The 21447-nt window shown below is 37.9% G+C and overlaps 1 protein-coding gene across 3 annotated transcripts; it reads right to left on the reverse strand.

Moving 5' to 3' along the window:
- Nucleotides 1-9098: 9098 nt before the first annotated feature.
- LOC126821180 (serine/threonine-protein phosphatase 6 regulatory ankyrin repeat subunit A) lies at nt 9099-21070 on the reverse strand. Of its 3 annotated transcripts, none has more exons than XM_050549582.2 (3): nt 20974-21070; nt 12475-12571; nt 9099-10456 (listed from the first exon to the last, which is right to left on the reverse strand). In XM_050549582.2, the coding sequence occupies exons 2-3, from the start codon at nt 12557-12559 to the stop codon at nt 9318-9320; spliced, it is 1224 nt and encodes a 407-aa protein (XP_050405539.1). In that variant the 5' UTR covers nt 12560-12571; nt 20974-21070; the 3' UTR covers nt 9099-9317. The 3 variants fall into 3 exon arrangements, with proteins under 3 accessions (XP_050405539.1, XP_050405538.1, XP_050405540.1); XM_050549581.2 differs by lacking the exon at nt 20974-21070 and adding an exon at nt 18881-18999; XM_050549583.2 differs by lacking the exon at nt 20974-21070 and adding an exon at nt 18416-18851.
- Between the last annotated feature and the right edge of the window lie 377 nt (nt 21071-21447).

Consider the following 21447-nt stretch of genomic DNA (forward strand, 5'->3'; position numbering starts at 1 on the left):
GGAGAATGTGGTGAGCGTGCGTTGATTGCAGATAAGAATGACAGTGTGTCAAATGTGGATGAGAGTAGAGTACTTAAAGTGGCTGGAAACGCAAGGGAAAATGTTGTTGAATGTGCATCCTCGGTTACCCAGTGTACTCATTCCGTTCTACTCCACTATACCCTGGGTTAATCTATGGGTGAGACACGTTTTCAAGTTATCCGCCCTTGATGATTGTGCTATTTTTATCGACCAATCCCATAAATTGTTATTTGAAAAGGAAGTTGGCAAAGGTAAGTAACTCTCATCGGACAATGTTAGGAGTTGGCCTATTCTAAATGCGTAATTATTAACAATCAATTATATATTATGTTAAAGATACATTATGGGAGATTTTAATAGAGAGTTGGCCATTCTTGCAATAACAGTTCAAAAATAGATGATGAAAGAAGAATATATTGAAAATTTCAGTCAAATTACTTTATTCTGAACAAAGTTATCACCATTGTAATTTTTCACTAGAAATAGGAGTCAACTCTCTCTTCACCGTCTCCGAGAATGGCCGATCGTTTGATTGACAGGCGTTAACTCCACCTACATAATCTCGATTATCAAGTAACGTTTTCAATGGATGTGGTACCGTTAGCTTATTCGGTTTGAGGCGGGGTTGCAATTCAATTCGTATCACATTTATTTTTACTACAAATTAGAAATAAGACTTTTAATATATTGATATAAAGCTAGAAAGGAATGGATCAAATTAATGAGGCATAATTATAGCCGACTTCTTGTTAGCCTGTGTGTACTCTTGTTCTGTAACTGGTAGGCCTACGTAACTCCCGAAGCAGACAAATAGGAAACAGTGATCCAATGGGGCTGCAATTCAACTGGGGTGATGTTTGTTAGCTGCGATGTTTATCAATTTCCATAGATTTTCTCTAAACGCAAGTGACAAAAGAGCATATAATACCGACATCCAAACTCTCATTTTAACCACAACTAAACATAATATCAAGGCCGTATATCGAACTTTCAATCAAATTGACTGACATGTGGCCTCGCTCAACAGCGGCCTCGCCTCGTACACTCTTATCATTTAGCCTCGATCTAAAATTTCCGGGAGTATGACGTCAACGTAACGGTTAATATCCGCTTACGACGCCATTTAAAAATTTAATCAATCAATGAAATCCTGTTTACAGAGTTGATTTTGTGCTTGTTGTGTAAATAAAGATCTAATTTATAATTTCTATAACATCTGAAGCCTAAATAAAGACTTGCAATATTCAGATTTAGCTCTTGCATAATGTATGTTTCATGAAGACCAGACGTTCATATAATAATGTAGGGTCATTAGTGTTATTCAGAATCGTTCGTTCGTTCCCGGAATTTTATATCCACGTGATATCGTAGACAAGTTATTATGAATCAAATTGCCAAGTATAAGTTCAATAATAATAAACATAACAGAATGACATATTTCAGACAAAGAACGAATAGTAATAATAATAACAAAAGTCAAACATACAGATGTTAGGCCCTATACATATTTGAAATCAACAACACATACTACAGATTTTGATAATACAATTAAATATAAATAAATTATAAATATATTTATAAATATATACATTATTTACATAAATCATTCAGTAAATGGACATGAATACGGTTATCTACCCTTATAAAAACGAAGGCGAAACGATTGGTTTGTAAACTGTTTTCTTATTGGTTCGTAGACTGTAGCTACATTCTAGGCCAGGGCAGATAATTTGAAATCGTGGAAACCCTATGGATTAACCCAGGGTATAGTGGAGTAGAACGGAATGAGTACACTGGGTAACCGAGGATGTTGAATGTGTGGATGACAGTGGGGATGCTCGATTCACAGTCCGGAACGTCCCGAATTAACAGAATTGCAATCGAGTGGCGTGGAATTCAGCCCTGTCACAGTTCTGTCAGACCCGACGATGGAGGTGGTGTGAGTAGAATTGTGACGTAATTAAACACGACGAACGGGTTTTGGCTGCATGGTTGGATGAGATATTTATATATTCAGTCGACGCATGCGTTGTAGCCCGAAGTACCCATTTTCACTCGATTGTCACTATTTTTGGGATTGAGAGAATTCAATTCCGGAACGTTCAATCGAGTACGCCCAGTGTGTGTAAGATATGTAGTTCTGCGGAACCACCACTGGGTGATACTGATAAGGATGTGGAATGGGTGTGTTGTGGTGAAAGGTTGCATGTCGTGTGTATTGGTGAGAGGCTGGAGGAAGGTGCAATATTTCATTGTTCATATTGTAAATATACTATTCAAAAAAAGTAGGGGATATTTGATTTTGGGGGCATAATACTAAAATATGCAAATGACTACGAAAAAAGTCACTATAGAACCTAACAGAAGAAACATTTCCAGTTACATGTGACGCCCAAACGCACCAATAGCTACCGCATGGAATTTGCACGACTCTGACTTTGAATGTTACAGTCATTGTGGCATTGAATTCCAGGGTGGAAACATCAGTTTAATTGTTTTAGTGACCAGAAAACAAATTTTGATATGCGTCGGCTTACCCAAAATGAAAGGTTACGTGCCCTTGGCATGCTACAGATCGGCACAACACAGGCGGTTGTGGCGCGGACGATGAATGTTTCTCAGTCTGTCATAAGCAGGCTATGGTCCAGATACCGTGATACACAATCTGTACAGGACAGACCACGCTCAGGTCGACCAAGGGCGACAACTCAAGCCCAGGATCGATTTATCCGTACCTTGGCCTTGAGAAATCGTGTCATCACAGCAAATCAGATCAGCGCTCGTCTTCAAACAGACACTGGTGTGAGAGTGAGTGGCCAGACGATTTGGAATCGACTGCATAGGGGTCACCTTCGCGCCCGACGTCCTCGCGTGATCCCTTGTTTGAGAGATCATCACATTCAGGCAAGACGTCGTTGGTGTAGGGATCGTCAACACTGGGATAATCGACGCTGGAGCAATGTGATGTTTTCAGATGAGTCAAGGTTCACTGTTGATTTTTTGGACAGACGTAGGAGGGTGTGGCGTTGTCGAAACGAGCGCTTCCAAGACGTTAACGTCATCAGACATGATCGATTTGGGGGTGGTTCTGTTATGGTGTGGGGAGGCATCACTGTTGCTGGAAGAAAGGCTTTACATGTTGTTGCAGGGCGTGTTACAGGCCAGTACTACCGGGACAACATCTTGGCAGTCCATGTTGTGCCGTTCGCACGACGTCATGGCCGCCGTTTCATCTTCCAGGATGACAACGCAAGATGTCACAGGGCCAGGATCGTTACAGGTTACCTCCAACAACAGAACATCACCACAGCACTGAGTCCCGACCTCTCCCCCATCGAGCATGTCTGGGACAGAGGTTACGTCAACGTCAACAACGTCCTGCCAATGTCCAAGAACTTGCTGCTGCGTTGCAACAGGAATGGGACAATCTGGACCAAAATGACCTTAGACGTCTCATTAGGAGTATGCCACGTCGGATCAATGCTTGTTTGGCAAACAGAGGTGGATTTACCCGTTACTGACTTGGTTGTGATGCTGTGGTAACTTTGCTGTTTGACCCCGGGTATCATTTTACCCTTATAATGGTCAGTCTTTGCCTTACTTAGTCTAACGATCATTTGGAATAAATCGATGAATGTGAACTTCATTTCATTTTGTCATTTGTTTCTTCGTCAGTTTCATTAGGTGACTTTAATAACACTTAAAAATCAAATATCCCCTACTTTTTTTGAATAGTATATATTCTCTATCATTAACCATCTTTTAATGTTTATCACACTATCACCCCATAATTGTAAATAGCCTGTACATATGTTAAATTTATATATTAGCATTTTATATATTAAAAATAATCAAGGGTAATATTTAAGGCCCGTAAAACGAATGTAATTGTTTTTGTGCCGCATGTGTGTTGAAAAGAAAATTATCCCATCCGAGTCGCTAATCAAACAATTAAAACAAAATATTTGCAGAGATTTTACTAGAATGTAAAAGACGGTAACAAAATCAAAGAATACGGGTAGCTAGCTATGTGTGTGAACGCTCAAACTCAATGCCGAGCCGAGACTTGTAGCTTATTCTTAAACCAAACTTGAATTGTCGTAAAAGTACCGAAAACCGTTTCGATTTGCCATGCTGTCACCCCTTATACAAAATGATATCTCCCGAAGAGTGACGTAATCGGCTTACATATTGGTATTTTTCTTTGTCAAAAGTTTGTGGGATTTCAATTTTTCAAGAGAGAACTTTTTTATTCGTTGGGATAATTAGTTGTGCAATGGATTTTATTGAACGGGAGTTGATTTCAAACACACAGGTAAGTTTATCATAACCAAAATTAAGTAGTTTGTTCATAATTGAAGAAATCCGTTTAAAATTTACGATGGTTCAGACAGTAGGTCATTTCTGGACTAACATTGTATAACTTTAGTCATTTGCGGTCAAATGGGATCTTTAGAATTAGACAGGCTAGAAAGCACAACTTACTCCATGACAATCCTTATAAAGCATAAATTGGTTTTAACATATACCATTTTGAGAAGAATTGTGCATGTCCGTCTTCATTAGCCCAAATGGGACTGAAAAGTAAGAGTTTAAACACCATTTATTTCACGACGTTCCATCCCCATCTGTTCGCGACGGAAAATTGAGTTTTTCTTAAACTGTCGACTACGAAACATAGTATGTCAGATCCTCAGATGTGAGCTGACATGAAGGATTTGTAGTTTTACATGAATTACATCCCACTTCTACCTCGTTGTCAGTGGTAACCTTTGATAAAACTTTCCTTTTTATTATACGTCCACATTCATAATGTGAACGTATTATGCCGTCGCCCCTGTCTGTGTGTGTGTGTGTGTGTATGTATGTATGTGTGTGTGTGTGTGTGTGTGTGTGTGTGTGTCTGTGGTTCGCCTACAGGGCGCAATTCTTCATGGATTTTCTTCAAACTTGGTATACTTATTCCTTATACCCCAAGGAAGATCCCTATTGTTTTTGGTGCATGCCCGACCCCCCGGGGCAGAGCCACGCCCATTTCTAGTATTTGTTTGTTTGTCGTCTACAGGCCACATTTCTTAACTAATAATCTTGAAACTTTGCATACACATTCTTTGTACCCTAAGGAACATCCCTATCGTTTGGGGTGCATGCCCAACCCCCAGGGGCAGAGCCACGCCCATTTTCTTTTCGTGTGTCTTTGTGTCGCCTACAGGGCGCAATTCTTACTGGATTTTCTTCAAACTTGGTATACTTATTCCTTATACCCCAAGGAAGATCCCTATTGTTTTTGGTGCATGCCCGACCCCCAGGGGCAGAGCCACGCCCATTTCTAGTTATTCTTTAAGTGGCATTTAGCGATCAGGGAACAAATTAACAGAACACAGTTTTTATGGGATACAATCACTAGTTTATTCTAAAAGCACGACGTTTCCACAAGTATTCTCTTATCGTTATCAATCAAGCAAAAAAAAAACAAAAAAAAAACGTCATGCTTTTAGAATAAAGACATCGATTGTTTTAAAATAAAAATTGTGTTCTGTTAATGTGAACGAAATGTTATACTGATAGCAGTCCTACAACCCAGTTTTATTTCACAGACCCTCAATGCAAACTGGACCATATCAAACAAAACAGGAATGTGGACGTATATTGCTGCGTTAGCGATGCTCTTGTTTCCAATACAGTGCATAGACCAGGTCCAGAAAAGGGGCTAAATTTTGGATGTTTGTGTTGTGTCCAGTTCACTGACATTTAATTGGCTGGTATGCTAATCTAAACAACATGTCCGACTTGATAGCATTATTACCCCGAAATGTTGACAACTATAAAACCTGCCTGCTATTGGGGGTATCAAATGACATCATTTATTATAATATTAATCGGTATCATTTCTGGGGAATCGGTTGTTTATTTATTCCAAAAACCAAGTTTTATCATTAGAAAGAATTGTAGTGGATGCCAGAATGAAGAATTGACATCTTTCAATAAAGGTGAGCTGATTATAATTATATTATTTCTGAAAACAGAACATATGTATTATGAAGTTTAAACATGCATTATGCAAGAGCTAAATCTGATTATTGCAAGTCTTAATTTAGGCTTCAGATGTTATAGAAATTATAAATTAGATCTTTATTTAAACAACAAGACCAAAATCAACTCTGTAGACCCACGGATGGCTCGGCTACAGCTCGGATTTAAATAGGATTTCACTAATTGATTAAATCAGATAAGGGGTAACCTGATGAAAATACGTCAGTTAGATCGAGGCTAAATGATAGAGTGTACTAAGCGAGGCCGCTGTAAAGCGTTTCCGTATGCCATTGAAAACTTTACTTGATATGTAGGTGGAGTTAACGTCTGTCAATCAAACGTTCGGCGAAGGTGAAGACACATTTCGCTACCATTTCTAGGCAAATATTACAACGATGATAACTATGTTCAGAATAAAGTAATTTGACTGAATTTTTCAATATATTGTTCTTTCATCATCTACTTTTGAACTGTTATAGCAAGAATGGCCAACTCTCTATAAATATCTCCCATAATGTATCTTTAATTGGATAAGGATTTGCATGTTTAACCCGAGACAAGGTACATGTACTGTAGTTGTGTGTATTTTCGTACAGAATTTGCAAATACATGTACTTAACTAGATAAAATTTAAATTGCGCATTTCATTTTAAAATTAAAGTAACATTTCTTAAACTGTCATTTTAAATATGGTGAATTAACTTAATGACGAAGTGTTACATATGGAGGCAGACCACGAATTGTAGTTCGTCTATTTATAGCAATTCTCTCTCTCTCTCTTTTCTCCCCTTTTGCATGCCCATTTTTGTTGATTTTTTGGTCTAGAATGGACGAAGAGGGTTTGAATTTACATTTTCTGCCAGGTTTTGGTAAATATTCATAATTTTGAGGCGAAAGGATAACAGGCTTATCAAGTTGGCTACGGCGATATGTACGGCAACTAGTTACATGTTTTTAGTATGCTTTTTCATTTTTGTGTATCTCAAAATTTTGGTGGTCAACCACATACAAATTTTAGTGCAAAGACATGACCATTTGTTCCTCTGTCTGTAGTGAAAAGCATTCAGCCCAACGAAAACTTGGGGAAAAGTTGAAGGTATGCAAAGAGGTCAGAATTAACATTGAAGTCAATGGGGAAATTAATGGTGGTCTGCCTCCATATTGAGACTGTCATATAACTAATATTCTAACCGACCCAATACATAACATATTCTTTTTATTCAAGGAAGAACACAGATACCAGACCAGAGCTGTTATTTTAATTTGAGAGGGGTCATTTCTTCCGGTCCTGATTTTTATACGACTACATGTTCTTGTGGATGTATACTGCTGTCGCCACTGTTCATTTGTCCGGCCATAATTTGTTTGTGGACACTCAACAGGTCACAATTCTTATCCGATGTTGACAGAACTTGAAATATGGGCATATCTCCCAAAAATCTTGGTTTCTTTCGATATTGGCATGTACCAGACCGGGTCTCATTTTTAGCTTGTGGATCCTCTAGAGGTCACAATTTTCATCCAGTTATATATTTATATCCCAAAGATTGGGTTCCTAATGTTGATACTTCAGACCGTAACTTGCTGGATTATGACCACTGATTGTACAAAAAAACCGCCTTTTTGTTAGCTTGTTCTGTCCATCTAATGAAAACGGCATATGTCATACAGTGTGCTATGAGAGAAATTTTGCCCAGGCAACTGCACCATGGCTTACTCTTATATCGAATTCCTACTGCCAAGGGATCTTTTACGCGCACGCTAATGTATACCCTGGCAGTCGGTTTTGGTACCATCCGAACGACTGGACGGCTGTCCTTGTCAGTCCCTCCGTCCGGCACCACTGACAAGGAGAAGCCAGGCCGGAAAATCCCAACGAACTTTCTCGACCAATGTAGGGATCGAACATACAACCTCCAGGCTGGCGAGCCAGTGTCTTACCCACTTAGCAACCGTGGCTCCCAACGATTTAAGATACTGATGATCAATAAAAATGTAGACATTTTAGAATGTTTGGGAGCTTTTGTATACAATTTGTTCATGTCTTTGTAAAGTTGTGTATCTTTGTATAGTTATGTACATGTATATGTATCTTTGCTTACTGCATGTATCTTTCTATTATTTTATTTGTATATGCACATAATCTTGTAATTTTTTTACACAATAAAGTTTCTTCTATTACATCAAATTTAAAAAGCTTAGTATAACTTTATGTAATATTTGAATCAAATTTATTTATTAAATTTTTATTTTATTTTTTTTTTTTCCAACATTTAATTTGAATGTGAATAAAAAGTCTCATATAGAAACTGATCCAAAACCATCTAAATATAGAGCAGTGTAATATGATACTTAGCATGCCCTAAACACCACATCATCTGTATCAGATATTTAAGCTACAACATATTGTCTTTGACAAGTTGATGACAAGATTCTCTTCAACAGAACTGTATTGTCTGTGGGCGTCGCATTCCTAAATTTGAGGAAAAATGGCTAATTTCCACCTAGTCCAAGCACTGAATACAGGCATAAAAGTATCCGTGTATCAGAAATGAACAGTGCGCTTTCCAGAAAGAGTACTGTTCATTTCCGACAAACGAACAATTTTATACAAGCATTTTATACAAGCTCCGCCCCTCGACCAAAACTGTCCTGATCTTCACCGATACACCGAGGAAAGTGTGCTAATAACTACTACATAAACAATTAGTTCTGGGAATAGGCTATTTAGAATACCTAATAGATTAAACATTAGCATTAACTGAAAAGGTGGGGCTTTATCGCATATTTTGTAACATTTTTTTATTATTCTTCTCAATCTCAGAAATTGAGCAAAAGTCAACAACCGTTACAAAACCACGACTTTCACTGGGCGTCTAATGGAAAGATATATGGTATTTGATTTAAACCGTTATACTTTGCAGTGTGAAGTATTATTAGTTTGCAGTACACCCCACATAACAAACTGTAACACAAAGGACAAAATACACTTTTCGTATTTTTTTTATTGGGGGGGGGGGGGTATTTTAAACACTTGTACAACATTTTGAAGTTGATATGGTGGTACATTTATTATCAAATTTACATACAAAAATCCCTCAATGACCATTTCATATAATATTGTTTAACAGGAATTTTCATTTTGGTTCTGCAATAGACTGATATGTTGTGTATACAGATATCAAATTAACGTATTTGAATCTACAGAGTTACGGAAGGACATTCAATATTAATTATTCAAATACCTGACACATGTGCTGTTGTTAGGAATCATAATTTACTAAATTTATATATTCGATCAGTTTTTGAGGAAGGGGTAATTTATTTACAGAAGAATATACATCACGAGTGTGGGACAGACAATTACGAATTACGCTTCTGCATTTGTGCAGTAAAGTCATCTGTCCTGAGAATGAATTGCTGTTTCGTACCGATTCTACCAGATTAGTCTCCCCTGAAAGCTCCAGATTGGTCAGGGTATTAACACCAATTTCACTTCCACATGCTATTAAATACGTCATGATATGTGCCGAACGAGTATTGTGAATGGGACGGATGTCAATTTTATTATTTATGTTGACGTCAGCGCCTGCATTAACTAAAAACTGTACTGCTTTTAAAAATCCGCCCTGCTCTGATAAGAACAGAGCTTGAAGCTCAGCTGTTGGTATTCTTCTTGTTCTTTTATAATAGTCTACTGACGTTGTTAGAATTACTCGTACATGATCTCTGGCCAGTGGATTGCAAGCTATGTGTAACGGTGTATTTCCATTAACGTCTTGAAGGTTCACATCAGCACCACGATTTAATAAATACTTGACACTACTCACTTCGTTGAACACTATACACTGAAATAAAGGCGACCAGCCACTTTTATCAACACTATTTACCAAGGCACCGTGTTTAAATAACATTTCGGCAACATGAAAGTGTTTGCCTTCAATAGCCCTATGAATTGCACAGCGTTGTGTGTCATCGCCGTAATGGATGCAATGAGCAGGTTGGCGTTTAAGAAGTTCACTTGCGATATCTTGGAATCCATAGTAACAGGCGTAATGAAGCGGTGTCATACCAGAACCATCTCGACCATCAATATTAGCTTTAAAGTCTAAGAGTTTATTTACCAACAACAAAGAACCACTCATAACCGCCACATGGATTGGAAACCTTCTCCTGGCAACAACTTCAGGCTTTTCGACATTAGCACCGGCTTCCATCAAAGTAACTGCAAGTGTAGGTTGGAGTGGGAATTTTTCTAGAGCATGGATTAACGGCGTTTTATGAATTAAAATAATACAATCTAGATCAACCCCGTTCTTAATCAATCTGTTTACTTCTAATAAATTATGTGATTCAATGGCACCAACTAGTTTAAATTGAAGCTCTTTCAAAAATCGTCTTCCTATAAAAGAAGCAAATAATAAAAAAAACAAACCAAAACCCATATATGATTTAGAACCTAAATATAATATACACGTAGTCAAAAGATTCGGGACTTAGTGTTGAATAGAACTTTTCAAAAATATATTAAACTACTTAAGGTAATCACATGCGAAGTTTTTAAACACATTCATAAAACTTATTAGCGATATTAAGATAATTTCAATGTTTTGGTCATTTATAGTTAAATCATTAGAGACGAAAAGAATAAGTTTTAAAGTAATGTTATCGTGATTCAAAATAAGTCTTCGACACTGAAACACGAATTATTTATCAATTTAAACCAACATTGATGTTCTGATCTTCCCGGGAAAAGATGAGCTTCTTACGATATCCAATATTTAATAATTTAATAAGTTGATGAGTAGTTATAGACTGTTTTGTAAATAGTAATCAATTTATGATTTTCTCTGTGTGGTTCCCAACGCAGTTAATGAATCTATATCTGAGAACCGGTAAATTTCTAAAAGGTGATAGATAGTACATGTAGAATTATTTGCATGGAAATTTGTCTGACGTTTGGAAAGAGAGTTGTAGTTGGATATGTAAGTCAAGTATTTTTTTTTCAAGATTCCGGAGGTTAAATAATTTGGCCTCGGGGATTTGAGTAGTTGACAAGTCGCCACTTGTTCAGAGATAATAAACCATTCATAAATTATTGATATGTCATCAACTTTACAAATTTTATCATCAGAGTTAAATATTATCAATATTACCTATAGAAATGAAGTAAGAATTTAAAATATAAGATTTGTCAAACGGATGGGTAAAAATGTATTATACATTGAGTGAGGGGGTGTAGTCGACATTATCAAAATTTGAAATAGACCTGTAACAATTTTTCACCAACTATTCGGTTTAAGTGAACGGTAATGTAACCGACTTGATAATTCATCAATGTAACCATCCTTAGCCAAACGAATTTCTTAAGTTCAGAAATTTAGACTGGATTAATACTTTTCTTAGCCTGTCCATGAACATGATTCATCTGACTCTGTTTCAATCTAACATTATTGTTCATGAATGATTTATAATTTGTAGAAATTATAAAAGTATACAATGATCAATATAGAATATTAAAGTGAAAATTTGTTGATCGAAAAGAGTTGACATTGGAGAACATTTAAGAGAAACAGGGACTGTAAGCTTACAATCTTTTCGTTTGAGAAGCGGTTTCAGACGAGTTATTTGCCCCTGAATTTGATTATCACCCTTATAAATATGAAAGTAATAGACTTTTTAATGTTTAGCGGAAATTTTCTATTTTAAAAACACTTGAGTAGATACTAGTGAACTTTTACTCATAATGATGGTATTGTTTGATATGAAATTGAATACATAGTACATGTAATGGATTTTACTGGCCAATCACGTACAAAGCCCATTAGGAAAATGGCAAACCAATACAACTGATATTAAATGGAATATCAATCAAAGGGGTTTGATGTCGCTTTCAGCAATAACCATACTTTTTTAGGTGGTTGCGTTTTGTTTTGTATTTTAATAGTCGTTAGCATAGGCGTGGGAGATCGGGGGCTGGAGGGGGTCGGGGCAATGTATTTCCGTTTTTGGGGTACAAACACCAAAGAATGGGGGAGATTAAGTTGTTTTTTGCTTAACATAATGTAAATTTATATTGTGCTTGTTGTGTCATTGTGTAATGAATTAAAATAAACAACCATCACAGTTTTGTGGAAACTTTGTTTTAGTTAATGATTGATTCATTCTGAAAATTCGGGTGACAAAGAACATTTTCGGGCAAATAGCCTCAGCCCCACCAACTGAGATTGGCCCCCTACGCTATGGTCAATAGTTATTAAGTATGTCGTAAAAATATCGTGGGCATCGTTGATAGCTACCAGTAGTAAGTATGGAACCAAAAATACACTAGCACTTAAACGAACAATAGGGCAGGAGGCTAAGGTGTAGCCTACGCTCTAGAACCTGGAGCTTTTTCGTTGACCGTGATTGACTACCAACCTTTCTTTGATGGTTGCTGGTTATATTTGTTGGGAATTAATTTAGATACTTTAGGTACAGGAGGTGCCGAAGGAGTTTTTTCCATTTCAAATGATCCCTGAAAAAAAGTACTGTACAGAATATATGACGCATAAAGTATTCAAATGCAAGATAAGATAAGATGTTTATTGCATCAAAACGTCCATTATGGACAGGATGCATACACATACACTTAGAGTAGACATAGTGATATACATGTACATTTAATAATACTTATTACATAGACAACTCAATACATTCATACAAACGGTATACTACATGTATATCAAAGGGGTTTCAGTTAGTTAGCTGACTTGACAGTGTGGAATGTGGTCATAACGGCCCCATGCCATAACGGTCAAAAACAGGTTAGGTCAAAACGGAACTACTTTAGTCATAACGGCCAAACAGTTTCGTCATAACGGCCAATAAATTTGGTCATAATGGCCAAAAACTTAAGTTATAACGGCCAAACATTTTTAATTTAATGAAAAACAATATATTTAAACAAACCATCGATGTGGTGCTACAGTTATACAAACCATGTGTCCTGGAGACATAACAACCCAAGCCAACCCGGAAAATTACATGCTATAAAGTGTAATTGTAAGTCAAAGGAAAGGGGTAAGTACTAATTAGTCAACTGATTGGATAATCCCTAATTAGGTACTTCACACCCTATGATCTAAGGTAATATATGAGATAAACATTAATCATTTATTTTTTTTATCAACTAATGGTAAAAGAAATGACCATCTCCAATCCATTCAGATAGGCCGCCCCCCCCCCCCCATTTTGGGCACCAAATGCTGGGAAAATTTGGGCACACAATTGTACTTTGTAAAAGTTGTATAAAATAATATTGCGTTCTTCAATGTGTCCAATTCAACAGCGAATTTATTATTATTATGTAACATACTAAGAACCTAACTACATTTTTTGGGCACCAACCACCACCGCCCCCCCCCCCCAGTCAAAAATTTCCCCGTACGCCTGTGCACACTAATGTGGCTCTCCCCCGAGAGCCTCAAATTTATTCTTTTTCTTCTTCAGAAACAAAAATACCAGAAGTACCATCCAAGGAACCCCATCAGCGCCACCATCACCAAAAAACAGTGAAATCGCTTTTGTATATAAATCTAATGTATTGTATGTATTTTTAATAAAACTAGGAAATATCACGAACTAACTTTTCATCATCCTAGGTCAGTGCTTATGTTGAGACTTAACCTCCCCCCCAAATTCTTAAACCTAACCCAAACTCCTGGTATCAAATATTTCGCACAATTTTGAAGATCCAGTATTGTGCACCCACAGCCCCACACTTGACATTGTAAATCCGATTTGTTTTCCAACTTATCGAAACCCAGTGTGTTCCGTTTGTTGGTATTCCATAGCCCAAACCAAACCCGTTAGATAAAAAATAGATTGCAAGTACTGTAGAATCTGCATTAAGCAGCCACCCAAGGGAATTTTCACAACTGACCGCTTAACGGGAGTGGCCTCTTAATAAAATCTCGTTGCTTTTTGTGCCGACATAAATTAAATATTACGCTTGGATGCATTGGAAGCGGTAAATTTGGCCGTCGCTGAATCTTGCGCCGAACGAAAATTCTTTACTCAAATCTCGGACATAACTTAACGGGAGTGGCCTCTTAATAAAATCTCGTTGCTTTTTGTGCCGACATAAATTAAATATTACGCTTGGATGCATTGGAAGCGGTAAATTTGGCCGTCGCTGAATCTTGCGCCGGACGAAAATTCTTTACTCAAATCTCGGACATAACTTCTGTAAACTTGTCATTTTGTACCAACCTTCGATACTACTGTCTACTATTGTGATGCATTCGATAATATTTATCCATTTTTATGAAGAAAATCGATGAATTCATTTTATTTTATCAAAAAAGCACATGAACAAAAAACATCTCTAATTTTATCTCCTATTTACAGGGGGTGTAACTCTGTATGTAATATTATAGGAGGCGCTAAGAGAGATACTAGATGATCGTGACAAAACTCGGTACTTTTATTTTATTCAATCAGTATCAAATAATGTGTCGTTACGCGTGAAAACAATGATCAGGTTAGTCGTTTAATAAAACAAAAGATTAATTAACAGATAATCCCGGGTTGATTGTTATGTTTACATTCCTTTTTACCTGATCAGTGGGGGTCCAGTTAATTAACTACTACTCACGGGATTAGCGGGGGTGTTACAAAGAACGACAAGATGGTATCATTCAACAATGGCCGTTGAATGGGCGATGTTTTGTTGAATTTATTAGTAAAATAGTGACCGCTGGCCGCGTTAGAGGAGTGACCGTTGAATAAAGAGATGAAACAACAGAATTTCTACGGGGGGAATTTATCGTGACCGCTTACAAGGAGATGTCGCTGAATAGGAGTGGCTGCTCATACAGATTCTACTGTATAGTAAAATTATGTTGCAATACATGTCTGCTCAAGACACCAGATCCAATTATAACAGATATTTCATTCTAATACGCAAATTTTATATCTGGGGGACATAATTTAATCCTGCTGTCTTAATTTTGCATCTATTGCGGATCATACCTATAATTATATTGCACTTTCGCACCTCTACCAGTTCCCGTTATCGTAGAGACATGTTAAGGATGACTGGCAATGACCACACACCAAATTTCAGCCCAATCGATCAATAACCGTTTATTTTACCGACCTTTTAATTTCTAACGAGAGAGAAGTTCATCCGTTCGTCGCCATTTTCTTTGTTGACGATTTAGACTCGAATAACAAGACACTAAGACGGATTCCGACACACTGCGCTAGCTGCTTAACACTGCAGTTCATAAAATTTCATAATTATTTTCGTATATTTTAACTTTTGCGCTAAGCCAGCAATATCTATAAAATATTATTTGGCGTTAACCAGTTGGAATGGCCGTTATGTGTGAATATCGCCGTGACCTTGACGCTGACCCTGACTTCAAATTTTCCATCAAGCTCGGGACCTCTGCGCTTTATGCTGGGCCTCTATTTCTTGCTGTATTATCGAGGTTACTGTCCGGGGTGAAAGCTAAGAATTCAAAATGTCCAAAGTCAGTTTTTGGACATTCGACCTTCACTCCGTAACCAATTTAAATGGCCATCATCGACCTGCGGGCTATTAAATCGATCGTCCCTTACAAATCAGTTCTGGTAGTTCTCCAGACGTTCTGGTAGATAACGCGTAAATCTAACAGACCGATATTTCCATCGTCCGTTAATCCGAGGGAGCCATGGTGGCTAAGTGGATAAGACGCTGGCGCCGTACCCTGGAGGACGCCGTTAAAATTTGTGTTAATAATAAATATTATAAATATTAATCATTACCTAAAACCCTCATTTCGGTGCAGACCGCCGTTTGGTTTTATCGTAATCATTACGTTATACTATAACCAACGTTAATAAATATTATTACCCCCCCCCCCCCAAAACCCCATAGTAGATATTACTATATTCTATAACGAATGTTAATAAATATTATACCCCTCCCCCAATCTCGCTGTAAACTGCAGTTTCGTTCTATCGTAGTGATAACGTTATTCTGCAACCAACGTTAATATAATTATACCCCACCCCTCCCCTTTATTGGTTATCTGACTGCCGTATTGTAGCCCTACACGAATTTGAGGATAAAATTGTTTAAAATGTATAAATCTAGACCGATCCCACCCTCTCGTGGTTGACTATAATGTTAATTCTATTAAACCATATTGGATTATAATTATATACACCCACATTAAACTATTTTAATAATCTAAACACGACCCCTCTGCGTTTCACCGTTTTCTGACCAAACAGTGTGTGAAAGAACCCAGGTAAAGGTTGGTGGTCCTAGCCACGGTGGTAGCGTATAAAAATTTGTATGAGGTGAAGGCCTCATGTCCTAGTCGTTCGGACGGGACGAAAAACCTAGGTCCCGTCCACAAATTAGCCTCATGTCAAATGTCCAAAAACTGACTTTGAAAAGTTCGAGTCCAGTTTTCTGTAACATGACCTTGACCCACGACTTTGACCCAGTTATCTTTTCTGAAGGACGTCGTCTCTGCTTCCACCTCGAGCATTAACTTTGATAATACAGTAAGAAATAAGGCCACGGTAAGCATAAACGCAAAGGCCCCGAGATGGAGGGGAAGTTTGGACTCAAGGTCAAAGTCAAGGTCACGGTTGGTTGGCGTTGACTAGTGGAGGTCACCACGACCTTTCACATTGACCACGCCCATTGACTTCCTTTCGGACACGGGCCCTCTGCGTATAACTGTTTTCTGACCGAGCAGTGTGCGACAGGACCAAGGTATACGTCCATGTTTCAATCCAAGATCATGGCCTTTGAAAATGGTTACGGGATCAAGGTTGTAAGTCAAGGTCAAATGTCCCAAAACTTACTTTGAAAAGTTTGAGTTCAGTTTTCTGTAACATGACGATGACCCACGACTTTGACCCATTTATCTTTTCTGAAGGACGTCGTCTCTGCTTTCACCTCGGGCATTAAGAAATAGTTCCATGGCAAGCATAAACGCAAAGGCCCCGAGATCGATGGGTGGTTTGGACTCAAGGTCAAAGTCAAGGTCACGCTGGTTAGCGTTGACTACTGGAGGTCAACACTACCTTTCACATTGATCGCGCCCATTGACTTCCTTTCGAACACGGACCCTCTGCGTTTGACCGTTTTCTGACCGAGCAGTGTGCGACAGGGCCAAGGTAAACGTCGGTGGTTCAAGCCAAGATGATGGCCCTTTAAAATGGTTACGGGGTCAAGGTCAAATATCTGAAAACTGACTTTGAAAAGTTTGAGTTCAGTTTTCTGTAACATGACCTTAACCTACGACGTTGGCCCTTCATCTTTTCTGAAGGACGTCGTCTCTGCTTTCACCTCGAGCATTAACCTTAATAATACAGTAAGACATAGGGCCACGGCAAGCATAAACGCAAAGGCCGCGAGATCGATGGAAGGTTTGGACTCAAGGTCAAAGTCAAGGTCACGCTTGGTTAGCGTTGACTAGTGTAGGTCACCATGACCTTTCATATTGACGGCGCCCATTGACGTCCTTTCGAACACGGGCCCTCTGCGTTTGGCCGTTTTCTGACCGAGCAGTGTGCGACAGTGCCAAGGTAAACGCCGACGGTTCAAGCCACGATGATGGACTTTTAAAATGGTTACTGGGTCAAGGTCGTAAGTCAAGGTCAAATATCCCAAAACTGAGTTTGAAAAGTTTGCGTTCAGTTTTATGCAACATGACCTTGACCTACGACTTTGACCAAATCATCTTTTCTTCAGGGCATCTTCTCTGCTTTCACCCCGGACATTAGCCTCGATAATACAGCAAGAAATAAGGGCGCAGCACTTATAAGCGCATAGGTCCCGAAAATTTGAAGTCAAGGTCAGCGTCAAGGTCACGGCGATATTCACACGTAAAGGCCAATCCATCTGGTCAACGCCAAATAGTACTTTATAGAAATTGGTGGCTTAGCGCAAAATTTAAAATATACGAAAATTATTATTAAATTTTATGATCTGCAGTATTAGGCAGCTAGCACAGTGTGTCGGAATCCGTCTTAGTGTCTTGTTATTCGAGTCTAAATCGTCAACAAAGAAAATGGCGACGAACGGATGAACTTCTCTCCCGTTAGAAATTAAAAGGTCGGTAAAATAAAAAGTTATTGATCGATTCGGCTGAAATTTGGTGTGCGGCCATTGGTAGTCATCCTTAACATCCCCTGAAAATTTCAAGTCTACGACAACGGGAACTGGTAGAGGTGCGAAAGTGCAATAGCGCCGCTATTTTTAGGACACTACCTGAGCACGTCGTCCTAGTATAGATTGTAAGTAAGGATAGTGTTGCTTTAATTCTAGTTCAGATGAAAAATAAATTGGATATAACAAAACCACACTAACCTGACGTATAAATTACATACACCTATTTAATGGTAACCCTATATAATATTGCATACTTCATTATTAAGTTCATATAAACAACAGACCATTTTACTAATAATCTTTCTCGCATCGAGCTGAAGTCAGCGGACGTTACGTTCAACGGACATTTTATGACCTTGACCCTCATCGTTAAAGAACACAATGAACCCACAAACTATATAGACTGGACAACCTGCTGTAAATGACGTTTGGCTGGTTCCTACGTCACTGCGCTATTCTGACTTCAAGTCAGAAAAGGAGTGACGTAGGAGCGAGTCTGACGCATAGAAATATATAAATTTATATATTTATATGGTCTGACGTATTAGAGCAGGTTATCCAGTCTACCACAAACTACACCTCGAATCCGGGTGCTTGGAACTTTGCGGTGGTATAACTCGATACACCAACATAGAAAGTTAATGAAATTCGGCATGTTCATACCATGTGCATCTGTCGATTTGGTGAAATAAAGATTTCGAAGCCACCAAAGCTAGTTCAGAAGTTATTGCGTGCGCAGTGAGCACCGAGCGGAATCTCTCACCGGTATTCCAGCACCCGGATTCGAGATCAAGTTAGCACACATATTCTCTCACCGTATTCCAGCAAACGGATTCGAGATCATGTTAGCACACATATTCCTAGCGCCAAGAAAAACCTAGATATAATTATCACGAAAATAGTTGTTACCTTAGAAAATAAAATTTTAAAACATATTAATGCAAAGTATATACATGTATGTAATAGATCCCCCCCCCCACACCCCAAAATATACTATTAACGTAAACATACTAAAATATCGCACACTAGGCTAACTGAGCATGCAAAAAAGGGGTACGTCCATTTTGCATCAAAAAGCACCCCAACCAGATTTGGTGGGAATCAAGAGATGAATAAACTACTAGAATACAAACTTTCAGAAGGCTCCTGTGTTGGCGTTTCGAGATATATTACCGTAAACATACTAAACAAAAAAAATAAATGGGTTAATCGGGTTGGGGTAGGCTCACTGCGCACGCAATAACTTCTAAACTAGCTTTGCCTTTGGTGGCTTCAATATCTTTATTTCACTAAATCGACAGATGCATAAGGTATGCACATGCCGAATTTCATTAACTTTCTAGTTAGCACGCATATTCTCTCACCCGTATTCCAGCACCCGGATTCGAGATCAATTTAGCACACATATGCCTAGCGCCAAGAAAGATATAATTATCACGAAAATAATTGTTACCTTTATATTAGAAAATAAATTTTAAAACATATTAATGCAAAGTATATATGTAATAGATCTCCCGACCCCACCCCACACCCCAAAATATACTATTACCGTAAACATACTAAAATACCGCACACTAGGCTAACTGAGCATTTTTCCGGCGTGGTTTCCCCTTCTCAGTGATGCAGGACGGAGGGCCTGACAAGGACAGCTGTCTAGTCGTTCGGATGGGACGAAAAACCGAGGTCCCGTGTACATATTGGCGTGCACAGAGTCTCCGATGCAAAAACAGATCACATTACTATTTCTGAACGAATAGGAGAACTTAAATTCTTAACAACTGCATATACCATAAATGATTCTCACTCCGGTAAAATGGTGCAAAGACAAAGGAGATGAAATTAAAAATGCCTCAGTTGGCCCCGTTGTATTGTTATGGTGAGGGTGTGGAGGGTCGGAATAACCAGATATTTTCTCCAAAAAATGTGTCAATTCTTAACATTATCATTAGCATCATATGTTTTTATGCATAAAACAATTAAACTACATTTATTGTGTCTTAAAGTTAAATTCTTTGAAATTCTAATTAGCTTGCTGGTAAGTACTGCACATGGTTAATTGACTGACAGGTAGATTCCTGATTCCGGTCAATTTCAGTTGCCCTCAAACAACTATTACACTTTGCTATTATAAACCAATCCAATAGAAAGATTGATGATTGTCCCTTTTTTTCTGAAACAATCATTTATTATAAACCAATCCAATAGAAAGATTATCAAATTAAGTGACTCTGAAAACTTAATAGAGGACATATTACAAGCCACATCAAACAGAAAACTGACGATTATCTTAAAATATGATCATTTTAGGGAAATTCTGGCCGCCATTTTGAATTTCCGCCATATTGAATTTTGGAAACTCTTTTTTTTAGATTGATTTTAAGTTCAATGACTTTGAAAACCCTTTATATTACATATTACAAACCATATCAAAGAGTGAAATGACTTTTATCTGACAAATCGGCCATTTTAGATAAATGTTGGTTGCCATTTTTAATTTCCGCCATCTTGGATTTTGGAAACTATTATTTTCTTTAGATTAATTTTAAGTTCAGTGACACTGTAAACCCTTTAAATTATATATTACAAACCTAATCAAACACTGAAATGACTTTAATCTGACCAATCGGCCATTTTGGGTATATTTTGGCGGCCATTTTGAATTTCCGCCATCTTAGTTTTAGGGAAACTAGCTTTAGAGATTATTTTTCAGTTCAATTACAACAAAAACCTTATATTTGATATATTACAAGCCATACCTTGCGTGATAATCACCCATCCTATCTGGAAATTCATTTTTCTTCAAATTTTGGCGGCCATTTTTGAAATCAGAAAAAACCCAACCGAAAATGACGTCATAGATAAATCTTTTTTCAAAAATCGTGTTCAGCTAGAAATTTCGCCTCTGGAAATTGCTGGCCTGAAATGATTTGTAAAAAAAATGTCTTATCGTGACACACCTAGTTATATGTATTTCAATGGATAGACGGTCATTTTGAAAAGATGGCCGTAACGACCACCAGGGGGAGCTGCTGGGGTGGATCCACATCCCAAAATAATCAATAGGGTTGATGCCATCTATGTGCCAAGTTTCATGCTTTTAACCCAAAGTGCACGATTTTTTGCTTAACCGCCCCACTATTATGTCCTGAACGAGTTACATGCAGGACATAATGGCATTCTTCTTATGAAGGCTGTAGCTAGAAGTTTCATATGGTGGCCAAACATTGACA

Source organism: Patella vulgata, chromosome 5 (assembly GCF_932274485.2).
Source record: "Patella vulgata chromosome 5, xgPatVulg1.2, whole genome shotgun sequence".
In the NCBI taxonomy this organism is placed as follows: Eukaryota; Metazoa; Mollusca; class Gastropoda; family Patellidae; genus Patella; species Patella vulgata.